Consider the following 16,266-nt stretch of genomic DNA (forward strand, 5'->3'; position numbering starts at 1 on the left):
ATTGCATATTGCACATTGTCACACACTGCAGTACCCATTACACATTATGCTTCACACCGTAATGCCCTTTACATTGCTTCACACCATAATGCCATTACACATTGCCGCACACCGTAATGGCCATTACACATTACGCCACACACGTAATGCCCTTTACACATTGCTGCACATAATAATGCACATTAAACATTGCCGCACACCATATTTCCCATTACACATTATGCCACACAAGTAATGTCCATTATATAATATGCCCCCAGTAATGTCCCTTACACATAATTCCCCCAGTAGTGCCTCTTAAACATTGCCCACATTAGTGCCCCTTACACAATTCTCATATAAGTGCCATACTGGCCCTATTTGGTGTGCGCTCAGCTCCTATGCTGCTGAGCGGCTCATACCATTGTGAGCTCTGATAGGCTGGCGGACAGGAGCCATATTACAAATGTCCGTCTGCGCTGGTTTGAGCCACTCAGCAAACAAGAAGATGAGGGCACACCACACAGAGCCATGGGCAGTGAGTGGCCATGTATTGCTCCCACCACCCTCCCAGGACCCAGTGCTCTATGCTGCAGCCTGATAAGGCCCTGGCCCCCTCCCTGCAGTATAATTAACAGCACATGCTGCTCCCTACTCCTCACTGTGTACAGGATTAAGGCTCTGGAGGCCCCAGGGTACTTAAAACAGGGGGGCCCTATGGTAATATGACATCAATTACCTCTCCATCCTCGTCACCCCTGCACCTCTACGCCTCCCTGTTACCCCTGTTCTTCTCCATCCCCTTACCACCCCTGCATGGCCCTCATACACCCCTTAACACCTATCTCCATACCCCTAAACCCACCACACACCCTACGCCACCTGTTCACAAACTTACGCCTCATACCCCTCTCCCTATCTCCTACAAATACCCCATATACTGCTTCCCCCAACACATCCTGCACTTCAGTTCCTGTCCCCACATACAACCCATAACCCTCTATTCCCACCACACATGCCCTATTCCACCAACATACAACCTATAATCCTCTACTCCCATATACACTGTCGTCCCCCTGTTCATCACAGATATGCTTCACAATACAGTACCTCCATTACACACCCTACTGTCCCCCAAAAAACACATCCCATAACTGCTACCCCCCTCAGATCCCACACCCATGTGGTGACCTCGATTATCACTCTTATGCATGGTCCCACTGACCCACTCACTTACCAGCACATCATGGGAGCTGGGGCAGGATGAGATTAGATGCGGCTGCTGGGGCCGCTTCCTGCAGTGCCTGCCCTCCCGGTGCAGGCTGCACAATCACAAGGCGCAGGGGCAGCCGTCACAGCCTGGTGAATCTGCACGGCTAACAGCTGTGATGGCTGTCACTAGGGGGAGCACAGCCGCGGATCGGATCTACAACACAGAGATCCGATCCCTCCATCCTACCGCTGCTCAAAATCCCCCCTGTCAGCGCTTCCCCACCGCGGGCCCCCAGTGATCATGCCGCCGCAGAAAAAACGGAAACGATGCAGACGGCAACAGATTGCACTGTCTGCACCACCTGGGATGGACACAGCCAGCCAGGCTGGTAGCGGGGTTAACACAGACGGGCCCTGGGGCCCTTCAGATCGCCGGGGCCCGTCACACATGTCCCCCTTGACCCCCCTGTCGACGGCCCTGGTATGAATGACAGTGGCACTGTATGTATGTACAGTATGTATGAGAGCGGCACTATATGTATGGGAGTGGCACTGTATGTATGTACAGTATGTATGAGAGCGGCACTGTATGAATGTACAGTATGTATGAGAGCGGCACTGTATGTATGTACAGTATGTATGAGAGCGGCACTGTATGTACAGTATGTATAAGCGGCGGCACTGTATGTATGTACAGTATGAATGAGATCAGCACTGTATATGTATGTACAGTATGTATGAGAGTGGCACTGTATATACAGTATGTATGAGAGTGGCACTGTATGTATGTACAGTATGAATGAGAGCGGCACTGTACTGTATGTATGGGAGTGGCAATGTTCAAGATAGAAGGAAACGTAAATATGAGAGATATGAGATAAATTGAGTCCTGCTGCTCTTTGGCAGGCAAAAGTCCTGGCGACCCCCATCCTCAACCCCACCTCCGTAACGGCCTGGAGCCCAAAGAGTTTTGTGGGTTGGTGTCAAAGCAATGTACACTCTGGAGACCTGAGTTGGGGGGGCATTCTAGAAGTCAGAGGCATTCTAGTTTTTACGCCTCTGACTGGATGATAGAGTTTCTGTACTGCAGAGATGGAATAAGAAGTTGAATGGGGACAGTGTAGTGTATTGAGTGCTGTGGTCTGTCTATCACGCGGGGGCGAATGTCCGCACACACAAAGGCCTTGGAGGTATGTTGGCCATATATGAAATGTCTATAATTGGTCACAGTAATTTAGGATCAGTCTAATCTAATAAGTATTGTATGATAGTCCTGGCAATGTACATATAGTTGCCTCCAAATTATCCATGATATATCCTTAATGAATACAAACACTAGTAGTATATAACCATTAGCACATTAGCAGAGCCGGGTGAGATGGGATAGGTACATATAGTTATTTAGTTTGTGAAGTTGAAAAAAGATGTAAGTCCATCAAGTTTAACCTGTTTTTTAAATTATACTATAGTATCCTTTCTCCAGCATCCTCTGTGCACTTGGCTGATAGTTACCCTACTGGACCTACCACTATGCATTATAATTAAAAGCTGTATCCCCGGATGTCTTTCTCGCTAAAAATTGTCCAACCCTTTCTTAAATAAATTGAGTAAATCCCCATAACAACCTTTTCTGACCGAGAATTCCAAATCTTAACTGCCTTAACTGTGAAGAACCCTTACGTTCACGGTGTATGAAATCTCCTCCTTTCCTCCAAACTAAGGGTATGCCAGCATGTCCTGTGCATAGACCTCATGGTAAACAGAGCATCTGACATCTCTGTATTGGTCATTGATGTATTTATAGATATTAATCATGTGCCCTCTTAAATGCCATTTTCCAGTGTAAACGTTCCTAGCCTGGCTAACCGTTCTTCATAGTCCAACACCTCTAAACCCGTAATCAATATAGTTTCTCCTTATTATGTTCGTTGCACAGGGATGTATGCAGGGCTATAAAGACACTGGGATGGATGGAGCTGCAGCTCCAGGCCTCCCAATGTAAAATAGGCCTGCAGGATCCCCTCCAATAAAGCAAGTGTTGACAGGATTTATTTTTCCGTGCATCCCAGCTTACTCCCCTCCCGACCACCCAAAGTACCATCTAAAAACCCCAGCAGGCTGACAGAACCCAGCTCCTACATCAGACACAGCCAGCCAAGCTCTGCCCCTGGACCTGACCAAACCACAAGCTTGCAGACCTGTCAGAAGTCTGCCTCTGTGCCTCTCAGAAGCCCTGCCTCCTGGCACCATTCAAAGCCCTGCCTCCTGGCACTGACAGAAGCTCTGCATGCATGCTATTAGATATTCTGATGCAGTGAGTAGAGCTGGTTGCAAGTGGAGACGCAGGGAGGGGCTGAGTGGGAGTGAGTAATAGACCATTCAGGACATTGATCAGCGTGGAGGTTGCTCTTCCTGTACACATCTTGCATCATCTGATGCCTCCCCCTATTTTCCTGAGATGCTCTTCTCCTGTGTTCCAATCAGATAAACACTAGCCTGAGTGGAGCGGAAATTGTACCAGCAGGTTGACACCCCCCCCCTAAATGCTCTGCTGGGATATTAGATGCAGATTCCCATGTCCCACCATGTCATTCATGCCACTTACTGTCACTTTCACAGAATATATTGCACTTCCACTATTACCTACAGTATGTCTTTTTTTTCCTCTGCCCACCTATGTTTCTTTCTGCTCCTTCATACCTGCTTCTTTTATCATCCACATGCCTCTTCCCCCTACTCCACCTGTATCTCCGTCCAAGCTCTGCATCTATTCTCTTCACCACATGTGCTTCTGCCAGCCTCTCCACCTGCATCTCAGCCTTCCTCTGTCTCTTCTTCACCTGTGTCTCTACCCCCTTCCCACCTGTGTACTGCATCTGCCTATCTCTACCTGTGCTTCTGCTTCTCACTCCACATGTGTCTCTGCTACCTATGGCACTGCCACCTTCACTACCTGTGCCTACCTCTCTTGTCACCTGTGTCTTCCTACATGTGCCTCTGCCTTGTTCCTCACTTGTGTCATTGCACCCTTCACACCTGTGTCTCTGCCCCCACTCTCAACCTGTGTCTCTGTTCTCTTCACCACTGATGCACTGTAGTAAGTAGGCAGACATCCAGAGTAGCCTCCTACTAAGTAGAAATCGCTCCCCAATCACTGGCAGGTAAATGTAAGTGAAGGTGGATTACTTGTGATTTTATTTAAATTTATAATATACCATCCATATTTTTGGATGTGGTTTGTGATAAATATGCCCCAAAGTGAGATGTAGTAATATGGGTCTACATCAGACCTGCTCACTAAGCAGCGTCCATCCACTGCTTAATGAGCGGGTAAATTCAGCCCGCAGGCCCTACGAATCGTTGGGGTCCAGCGAAGACATCCGTTGGAAGGGAATGTGTGAGTGTCTTGTGCGCGCTTGTCCCCTTTCGGCGGTTGACGGGGGCTGGCAGTTGTCGATACGACCCCCAAACCCACGCTAGAAGAGAGGCACTCCATCTGTAGCAGGCCACCACAATGGGGGAGATTGTATGTGGTGCTAATCACACCCACTGTGCTACACACAAAATAAGCTCCAGGCCCATCTCCGGAGAGGAGATTTTAAAAGTAGGCAACCCTGATTTAAAGCATTAGTCAAATTGGTGAAGTTGTTTATAAATACAGTTATAGAAATCATTTAAGGTTAATGCTTTATGTAACAGAGTGTTAGACAGCAATATACAGAAAACAGGTCTTTGCTCTTTCAGTCATAACAGCAGAAATTCCAATATTGACAGTTGAGAAATAGTTAATGTGAATTATCATTATATTAATGCAGTAATGGGTGTATTATTAGTTCACATCAGTTGTGTTGCAGTAATAAGCATACAGGCCAGATTAGAGAAGCAATTCTTGTGAACAAGTACATTATAGTTCATTGCGGTTATATAATATTCCATATATATAACATATATACATATGGAAATGTGCGGTTTGGTTCTCTAGAAATCTAAACCCATCCGCATTTTGTGAATACCAATTGGACCAAAACCCAGTATAGATTTATTTTATCTGATCCAAACCAATGGCCTAATTCAGACCTGATCGCAGTACAAATTTGTTCTCAAAATGGGCAAAACCATGTGCACTGCAGGTGGGGCAGATGTAACATGTACAGAGAGAGAGAGAGAGAGTTAGATTTGGGTGGAGGGGGGGGGGGTGTTAAAACTGAAATCTAAATTTCAGTGTCAAAATAAAGCAGCCAGTATTTACCCTGCACAGAAACAAAATGATTCACCCAGCTCTAACTCTGCACATGCTACATCTGCCTCACCTTCGGTGCACATGGTTTTGCCCATTGCCCAATACTTTATATTGCTTTATTGTTGGTAACACTAATGTTGATTTTGATCTTTTCCCATGTACATGGTGTTTTTTCTCAATCCACAAAGGTGTGATGACAAATATAGAACATTTAAAATGAATATTTAATGCATCACATATTTTGGAAATGAATGCCATATGTTGTGTAAAATGTAAATGTCAAATTCGCTACTTCTGTAAAGAGAAAAAAAAAGTTTTTTTCATCATATAATAAAGAAGACCGACATTGACAAATTAGTTTATCTTCTGAATTACCATCATGATCTAGTCTGTCCATAATTCATATAACTCATTGTCATATGTTGTGTGGGGATACATAGAGATGTCCGGTAGTGGGGATACCAGCAATAAGATAAACAACACTGGCATCAGGGGAATCCTGATAGGGTTCAGGTAAGTATACTTACCTATCCCCTGCCCCCCTAACCTTGTCTCCCTGCAACCTAATCCTCCCAGCTAGTGCCTAAACCTACCCCCCCCCCCCCCCCCCCCCACACTCCCCTCCCTGCAGCCTAAATCTATCCTTGTTTTAGCTCTATAACCCTGGGCAGAAATTATAGAATAATCTGGTCTACTCATCCAATATTGTCACATCGCCCAGATAAGTGTATAGTGAATGTGTATGAGTGGTCAGATATGTTGGATCATCTAGTGTGTTCGACCGATGGGATATTCGAAGTCTCTCCCCAATTTCAATTGTGGACTGCACTGCAACCCCACCCGGACTCGTCACTGCTTAGCTGTATTACCAAAGGAAATCTTAATCTCTTGTAAAAGGAACTATGACTTTGCTTTGGTTTTGCAGGAAATATTTTTATTTTTTATTTAAAGTCTGTCAAAGTGGGAACATCAAAGATGGTACCTATTGTGGTGTAAATGTGGCAAAGATTTCTGGGAGCAAAGAGGTTAAATCATAAACATTCCTTATGAATTGCAGCAGATTGTTTTATATATATATATATATATATATATATATATATATATATATATATATATATATATATATTTTTTTTTTCCATTTCATTTTGTATTTGAAAAGATACTGTGGGCCAGATGCACTAAGCTTCAAAAGTGATAAAATGGAGAGTGATAAGCAGCCAGCCAATCCGCTCTTATCTGCTATGTTACAGACTATGTTTGAAAAATGTCAGGCAGGAGCTGATAGGTTGGTTGTTTATCACTCTCCATTTTATCACTTTTGAAGCTTAGTGCATCTGGCCCAAAGGCACTTCATTTCTACATGTTCCTTTCTGCGGTAGTCTATATAAATTGTGGGTTAATTCCTTATAATATTTCTTTACCTAAAATACTTTTTTTGTGACGACACAGCTTCCTGTTGAAAGCATTGTTACATTATGTGGTTGCAATGTCAATGTAGCCTGCAGAATATTCACCAAGCTTTCCTTCTATTTACTTAATTTGCCAGGAAATATTGTCTGAAAAGCAGCATATTGATTTAATAAAGAAAAATAGAAAGTGTATTTCAATGGGACCTTTAAAAGCAAGAATGAAAATGGAAAAAAGAAATAAGCAAATAAAAAGCAGGTTTTGCGGCCAAAAGACTTTCAAATATAAACAAGTATAAAAAAATGATATTTCAAGCGACAAAAGCTTTAGGATTTCTTCAGAGGCAGACAATAAATACACAGTTATTCTGCAACCCTTTGTTATGTTGCAGGTACTTGCTTGAGGGCATAGTCAGAACTGAAGTACTGGTTGAAAAACCTTAGGCTGCTGCAATCTAAAATCATTCTTAACCGGAAAAGAACAAATAGTAACTCTGGTGCATTACCCCAGGAAATAAAATCATAAATTCTACACTTTGGTAGTTGATCATCACAAAGTAGACAGTATCTTTCAAGTGCCCAGTAATATTAAAGATCTATAGTTCATAAAGTATAATCACCATTTTACAAGGCAACAAGACCCATTATCCAAGGAACAATATGGCACATATCACCTTTTAGTGACAGAGGTTTAGCTACAGGTACTCCATTATAAAGAATCATACTCGGGACATTGCTGCCAATAGGCATTGAGGTATTACATGTCTTTGAACTTTCAGATAGATTTCAAAGTACAGAAAAAATTTGTGAGTTAATATTGCAAGTTACCAACAGTAAGTATTATGCGACTATTTCCCTCTGCTTTTGTTTTTTATCGAAGCCGTGGCAATAATTTATATGCATGTGCAGTTCATGTTAGCATACATATTCTGCTGTTATACTTTCATGTGGCATCCTGCAGTGAGGAATGCTTTTTAGATTTCATATGTAACACAAATGGAGATGACACCATCTGCATAGGTGATCAGCTGACACGAAATGGCTGCATATATTATAGATGATTGATGCAGCTTTATGAACTGACGGTTGTTCCTGGAAGTGTGAGCCGTATAACAACATGGTTTCTGCGAGAATAGGCCATAGGACTTGTGTAGTTTTAAGCATTTGCATTAATAATCAATGTAATGTATACATATAAGCAATATGTTACCACTAGAAGTAAGCTGAAATATGCATCGTTTTTAAATCGTTTGTTAACCTATATTAAAGTGTTTCCATTTCAATTATATATGCCCCAATGATCTTCTTTATCTAATGGAGTGCAAACTTTCAGCTTTAGTATACAGATTCCATTAGATAGCTCAAAAGCTCTGCGACTGAATCTAGCTTCCCCATGGTTGTTGCAGGAAACCATGAAATACAACATGGCAGTGTTGTTTGGACTTCCTCCCACAATGCATTAGTCATCCAGTGTGAAAAACAATACAGTATTAACGTCACTGGAGAGACAAAGAGCAAAACTTAGCTTTTTTTTACTTGAGGTACTGTGCTGCTAAGGATGAGTCTGAGCTTTCTACAGCAAATATTCTGTGACAGCTTGGTATGTCACAACAATGTATGAGTCATGTAATACAACCATGCATGAGGTGTTTCATTTTCAGAATACTCAAGACCAAGGATGCTCTTTGATATTAGGTGGCATAATTACTTGTTACATTGCTTAGAAAAGAAAACGGAAAATGCTGAACATCACCCTGTGTTGGAGATTGCGGATATTGTATTTTGTTTGCTTTGTGTTATGCTCTAAAGAATTTGTATTTAGGACATTGCATACTGGGAACAAAATCAAGTTCTCTCAAACTCTTGAGAAACAGAGAAATCCCATTACAGCAACTGGAAGCAATACAATGTAGAAATATGGCAGCAAGCTTTGTAACATAGCAAACTTGTAGAATTTGGCAATGGATGGATGAAAACATATTTAGAACAGGAAAATACGTGTTGATACGTATGTTTAATATCATAACTAGCAGCATTAAATATTGTAGAAATTGCATTCTATCAACAGAACTTAATTTTTTATCATATAAGAAAATGAATTTTGAATAATACTGTACATACAGATTGATGTAAGGCATACTTGCCTACCCTCCAGGAATTGCTGGAAGGATCCAGAACATTGGTTGGTCCAATTGGTTCCCAGAAATTTGGGAATCTTCCCTGGACCCATAATCCCCCTCCACATCTAAGACAAATACTGGCAATTCCGCAGTTTCGGGAAAGGGGCAGGGCTAAAATGATGAAAGTTGCATAATTGCCCATAGCAACATCCCAAATGTGTAAGAACCACAAAGACAAAATAATTTAGTTATTAGAAGTATAATTCAGCAACACAATCATTAGGTAACATTTTAACATAATAGTAAGCTGTATAATGACACTACTAATTATTTGGTATTAGAAAAACCATAATCCTTTTCCATATCAATTTATTACAGTATTTTGAAAGACAGGAGCTATACAGTACTGCTTCAGTCCATCTGCATGATATTAATTAATAATTCTGTTTTATCTCTGGGGCATGTCCATATACTTTAGCATGATTGATCACAGAACTCTCACAATGAAATTTGCTACAACTAGCAATTGCAAGGCACTTATAAGGAATCTGTACAGTATTCTCAGCAGCTGTGCACAGGGGTGGAACCACCGTTGGTGCAGCAGGAGCTCTGCACCCAGGCCCCTATGTTCTAAAGAGCCTAGACAAGCAATGAAGTATTTCCCTGGCCTGCTGCCCAACAATTATGATCAATGCTAGATGGATTGCTGGCCATGTGAACATGGCTGACCACACACTGGAGCAGTGCTGAATTTCTCTGGTATCTGCGGTCTCAACTTGCATTGAGTGGGATACTTAATGTAATACCAGCATCAAGAAGACGCATTCTTCTGGATGGCACATATTTTCAAACTGCATATTCAATCTGGTTACAGGGCAAGCTTTCTACTCTATAATATAAATAATTGTTTAGGGAAAGGATATACATTCTGTAATAATTGCATATACAAACATAGTAGAACCAGTACTGCACTTTCTAAACTCATATTCTCCCACCTCATGGTAAGGCTCCTGTTTCACCTTCCTGGTGGCTACTCTCTGTTGCAGTGCAGTGATTAAAGTCCACAGCAAGCTTGGTAAAAAAAAAGCTGCTACCACTGGGCATGTAGAGTATCTCTGCTCTGTCCCTTAAACTGCATGTCTTGCCAACAGCGAACCCCCCTCCTCTTGGCAAGTGGCTCAAATTATGACAATAGCAATGGTATATAAAAGAGATCCTGCCACATCATGCAGATTTAATTAGAGACCTATTGTGCATGACTAGTGGTAGAGTCTCTAGGGTAGTTTGGTGTGTGTGAGTACCAGTACACTGGACCAAAGAAACAGGGGTGCCAGGCCCTGGAAAAATGGAGGGGGCATTGCCACTGGTCGGGGCCTCGGGGAGGGAGTGGGACCATGACCCCATGAAAGAAAATAAACAAGAGGAAGAGACAGAGGATAGGCTGCAGCTGCAGCTCTCTCCCCAGAGAGAGAGAGGCTGTGCTGTGTTGGCAGCCTGTCATCTCTCTCCCTATTGCCTTGGCCCCCCACTTGAGGCCACTGCAGAGACCAGCTACTGTGCCAGGTGTTATGGATTTGGGGGTTACCCACCGTTGGAGTCCGGAGACAGGGTCGTGAGGGTGTTGGTGTGGTGCTGCAGGAGGCAGGGAGCTGGAGATCAGGCGTAAGCCCGTAGCTGGGACCGCTGTTTAGGACGGCCACAGCGAAACCTACACTGACTCTGTTGAGTCCCCCGCTCAGATGGAATACCCCTGCAGAGTGCTAGGCTTTGCCTGTAGCCGCCGCGTTCGAAAGAGCCAATTACGCCAGCTCTAACCCCGATGCAGCCAGGTGTTATGATGTGACAAAGGGTAATCGATCGCCAGGGGGTATCACAAGAGGACCGTCTAACTACCGGGCCTAACTGAGGGAGAACCCCTGACTGCCGGCACCTGGCCAAGAGCGGGGAGAAGCGACCCAGTCGCAGACACAATGAGGGAAATAGGGAATCTCAGAATGGAGACACTGAGAGACTATGATTCCCCAAAACCAGGTGGAGTGGGAAAAGGGAACAACCCCTGCCTGACAGAAGCTAGGGCGACAGACAAAAATAAAGCAGAGGAAAAGACAGGTACTTATGTAATAACCAGATAATGGACCCACGGAGGGGCGCAGCCACGGCGGGCCTGAGGTGTGACAGAAAATAATAACCAGGCTCCAAAGGAGCACTTACATGACCCACAGGCAAGGAGGGTAATGGGAACAGGCACAGGGACAGCCTGGGACAAGATGAGAATCCTGCAGACAGAACGGCTAGGGAGCTTGGACAAATAGAGAGAACTCCAGGGACAGGAACAGAAGAGATCCTGGGACCGGGTATGGGCGCTGAATGCTTGGGAAGCAAGAAGCTAAGCTGCAGAGGATATATCCTGGGATCCAAACAGGAGACTGGAACAAGGGACGAGGAAGCGTGGCTGGGAGCAAACAGAAGTTCCCTGCACATGCAGCAGGAACTTAAACAGAAAGCTATCACTGGCACAGATCCCCAGGAGAGCATGGCTTATAAAGGCCTCAGGTGATTGAAACAGCTGGTGGATCTCCAGGCTGCTCCTGATTAACGAGCTAATACCTCACAGCCTGTGAATAATAGCTCAAAGAACACAGGGCTGTAATGGCAACAGACCTACCACTGGAGGCCACCAGTGAGTCAAAAAGCCAAACAGAAACAAAACAGATTGAACCATAAAACCTGGCTCCTGACACCAGGAAGAGACAGGAACCTTACCATGAAGTGGGAGAATGTGTGTTTATAATGTGCAGTACTGGTTAAATTATGTTTGTGTATTTATTTATTATGGTATGTTTTGACCTTTTTTTAACCACATATTTATATTATTTAATTGTTTGATAAAGCCTATACTAGAGCAGCAGTTTTCAAACTATGGGTCCTGACCCCAACGTGGGTCCCGACCTTCTCAGCATGGGGTCGCGACTCCATGTTGCTGACCACCATCACACTGATGCCTTTTCTAATCTCAGTCAGTGATTCAAGGAGTCTGTAAAATCTGTTGAATTGTTATTTTAGACTCCTTCCATCAGTTTGTGCCTCCACAATGCTGCCCTGTGTGCTGCCTGCTGACTACACATGTGATGTGATGTGATTACCTTCTGCAGTAACTTGCTGGGGGTCCTGTAATTATTTTTATTGTCATAACAGTAACAGAACAGTCTGTTATGCTGTTTGTCCCCATTTATACAAGGGGAACTGTTTGATGGATACTTCTGGCTGATGTTGCATTAAAATAGCCACAGAAACTAATTTGGTGTTGCTGGCCCACTTGCTTTGTGACTTTGCTGTTTACAGCTTTGCTACATAGAAAGAATTTGTTTATCTATTTTTTGACCGGCACCCTGCATTATATCTCAATGAGTGCGATTTTTTCAAGATTTTCTCTGTACATATATATATATATATATATATATATATATATATATATGGTCAATATGTACATGTCAGTGTCATTGCTAAGTTCTTCTACTGCTGTACCAGATTCCCGCACTTGCTCCAATGTTCTGTCTAGTGGGAGATTGTGGACTGCAGCTGGAAACCTCCCCCCTTGAAATCCTGCATGCTGCCCCGGCGTCCCTGCAGTGCTGGGGCGGTCAGGGGCGTCTGTGCCGTAGGGGTACCTGCGGCGCCGTCATGTGTATAAAGCTGGCTGTGGCCGGCGGGGTCCCTGTAGTGAATAGCAAATAACTAGCGCTTCCCGTGCGCATAGTGCTAGTTATTTGCTATTCACTACAGGGACCCCGCCGGCCGAAGCCAGCTTTATACACATGACGGCGCCGCAGGTACCCCTACGGCACGGACACCCCTGACCGCCCCAGCACTGCAGGGACGCCGGGGCAGCAATTTTTTTACACAGTTCGCTGGGGGTGAGGGGCGAACTGCCGCCCTCCAGGTGCCGGCGCCGGCGCCCTAGGCAAATGCCTAGAGCTGCCTAGTGGTGGCGCCGGCCCTGCTCCTATAAATATGAAAGTTGAGAAGTCCGAACTCACTCCTTGACAAAGCAGCCCCTCGTTGTGAAGCCCATATATTTTACATAGACTAGCTTCCTACATTATGTACACATTTAATAATGAATGGTCTTGCTGCGGCGGTCAGCATTTTAATGCAGATACATAGAGCCACACATCAGTGCAGTCTCTAATCCATTGGTTTCTTAGAGACTGATATCCTGGTTACAACATTCTACTTTTACCCTGAGTGATGCTATTTATGAGCATTGGTTTATGTACATTATTTATTCATACCGTATTGGAATAATGGCTACAGTCATCATCAAGGATCACTTGCTAAATATTTGTGGACGGGATGCGGTCAGTTTCACGGCAGTCGGAATCCCGGCATTCAAAATCCAGACGCCGAAATTCCAACCACCGAAATCCCGACACTTTCTCCCTCCGTGGGTGTCCACGACACCCATAGAGGGGAGAATAAATTAGTATGCCAAGTGTAGCGAGACACCGGGCCCGCTGCGTGGCAACCCCCCCTTTTCGGGATTTCGGAGTTTGGCATTTTCTGGCGACGGGATTCCGACCGACGGGATTCCATACCGAATCCTTTCTGGACATTATGGAGACATAAATAAAAGTAAATTTTACTTATACTGCTAAGGTTACACTCATTATAGATTACCCTGATATCTAATGTATGTTGCACTATTGTAGAAGAACTATTTACAGTCAAAAATGCCCCATGAGTGATCATCATCCTGTCCTCGTGTATGTTTATTTCTCTTAACTCAAACTGGGTATTTATTAAAGTTTGGCCAAAGATAACATTGTGAGAGAAGTATTAACCAATCGGCTCCTAGTTTACATTTTACAGCTTCAAAAAATTATAAGGTAAAGAGTGATAAACAGTCAGCCAATCAGCTCCTACATGTCAGTTTATAAACACAGCCTGTAATATGGCACAGGTGCAGATTAAGGTCTGCGGGGGCCCTGGACAACAAAATTGTTGACCGCCCCCCCCCCACATACACATACCCCTCAAGGGGAGGTTGGTACCTTGGCAGCGCAGGTGGCAGGAGGTCCCTGCAGCGGTCTGAGCTGTCAGCGCCGTGGTCCCTGCAGCGTATGGGAAGTCAGTGGCGGGGTCCCTGCACCAGATGGGAACTAGTAGCGGTATTGGCAACTAGTTCCCATCCACCGCAGGGACCCCGCCGCTTACTTCCCATCTGTGGCAGGGACCCTGGCGCTGACTGCCCAGACCGCTGCAGGGACTCCCTGCCTGCCTGCGCTGCCCGCCCCCGCTGCCAAGCATGAGGCGACAGGAGCCCCACACCGGCAACAGTGCGGGTGTGGGGGCCCCTAATGTGTAGGGGCCCCGGGGCGACCGCCCCTGTCGCCCCGTGCTTAATCCGCCACTGACATGGCAGGTAGGAGCTGATTGGCTGGTTGTTTATCACTCTCCATTTTATCACTTTTTGAAGCTTGATACATCTATCCCTGTATTTGAAAAATGACAGGCTCTCATATATGTGTGTTACAGGTATACCTCCACTGACAGGTATGCATTCCACTATGAAATCTATGGTATATGATACAATGGTGCAAGAATAACAAAAGCTACACCATATATTTAGTAGTTAATTAACTATCCAGGGGTAATCACCTCCTGATAATGTATCATTATTATGATGCCACAGGACACTTTCTGTACACTGTCTCCGTCCACAGCTCTGAGTTATGTGACAGCACTCTCACAGGCTGATCAGCAGTCTCCTGCACACTGAAAACACATTGATCAAACAATGACTGAATTCACAATAGAAAAAAAAATGCTCTTTTATGTTAAAATGAAATTAAATGTTTTGAATCATCATATCTTCAAAATGTAAGCTCATCTTATATGCTAAACCTAGAACAAGTGACTTGTGAGATTTATTTCCTGGAGCCCTGTTTTAAAAGGTGTGTTTGGTTCTCTTTTTGCAGCATGCCTTGTCTGACAAAGCTACTGTGAAAACGTTTGATCCAAAGACAACTTGCTTGCAAGAATGTATTATCACTACCTTTCAGGATTTGTACTTTGTGTCAGAAAGCTTTGATGAAGCCAAGGAAAAGATGAGGTACATTTTAGTTATTAAGGAAAGAGAGAGAGGGGGGAAAAAATCAGAAACTATAGAGAACATTTCTGACTACTGAAATGATCCTAAAGTGCATTTTTAACTTTGTCTTTTAATCCTTTAGAGAGTTTGCAAAGTCAATCAACCGTCCCTTCTCGGTCTACTTCAATCCTTACACTCAGAGTATTCAAATCCTTAAGGACACCAGGAGTATTGAAAATGTTGTGCAAGACTTACGGAGCGACTTAACCACAGTGTGTGATGCGCTAACAAAGATGAATACATATTTGGGGATATGACGTTTTCACAGGATAAAAGTGATTCTCCGTAGAAACCAAAAGCATATAGCGGTCCTTTTCATCGTAGTTGTCATTTCTATAATACGTAATGTATTACTGAGTCGTTCCTCTACTGCAATATACCACACACACACACACACGTATATAAATACTGTACAGATGTAGCCACGTCTAGTTCAGTTCTTTTGTGATGCATATGCATCCGGTCATACTGTAGCTGGCACCGCAAGTACTTCCATGACTGTGATGCTTACTTCCACATCATTAAACTGCATAGCCAATTGCTGGGTGTGACTATTCCCAACCTGATGTGCCATACATGCCCATTCATATGCACCATGGCAACATGTGCAGCTATGGGATGCAGTCAAAATCCCGAATAGGTCAAAATACCGACATTTAAAATCCCGACAGGGTCAAAATCCCGACATTTAAAATCCCAACAGGGTCAAAATCCCGACATTTAAAATCCCGACAGGGTCAAAATCCCGACATATAGAATGTACAAGTGAAATAGTCTACATGCCTTTCGGTCGACAGGTGCGAGGTCGACATGGGTTTTTCACTGTTTTTTGAACCGACATGTGTGTTATTTCATGCCCTACCATCCACTACGGCGTGGTGGGAGAATAAAATAGTGTGCCGAGCGCAGCGAGACTGTGTCGACATTCGGGTAAAAAAACTGTGAAAAAACCCATGTCGACCTCGCACCTGTCGACCGAAAGGCATGTAGACTGTTTCACCTGTACATTCTATATGTCGGGATTTTGTCCATGTCGGGATTTTGTCCTTGTCGGTATTTTGACCCATTCGGGATTTTGACCCTGTTGGGATTTTGACCATCGGGATTTCATACCGAATCCGCAGCTACATCTGTATACATATAGTATGTGCTTGTTTG

The 16,266-nt window shown here is 44.1% G+C and overlaps 1 protein-coding gene across 1 annotated transcript in view; it reads left to right on the plus strand.

Moving 5' to 3' along the window:
* TPH2 (tryptophan hydroxylase 2) overlaps positions 1 to 15,784 on the plus strand; it is a 252,840-nt gene extending 237,056 nt beyond the window's left edge. Inside the window, exons 10-11 of the mRNA XM_083182554.1 lie at positions 14,936 to 15,069; positions 15,191 to 15,784. Coding sequence (XP_083038680.1) covers positions 14,936 to 15,069; positions 15,191 to 15,365 — 309 coding nt within the window. The 3' untranslated portion in view covers positions 15,366 to 15,784. The remainder of the gene's footprint in view (positions 1 to 14,935; positions 15,070 to 15,190) is intronic.
* Positions 15,785 to 16,266: the final 482 nt, after the last annotated feature.

This window comes from Crinia signifera, chromosome 4 (genome assembly GCF_055691185.1).
Source record: "Crinia signifera chromosome 4, ASM5569118v1, whole genome shotgun sequence".
NCBI lineage: Eukaryota > Metazoa > Chordata > Amphibia > Anura > Myobatrachidae > Crinia > Crinia signifera.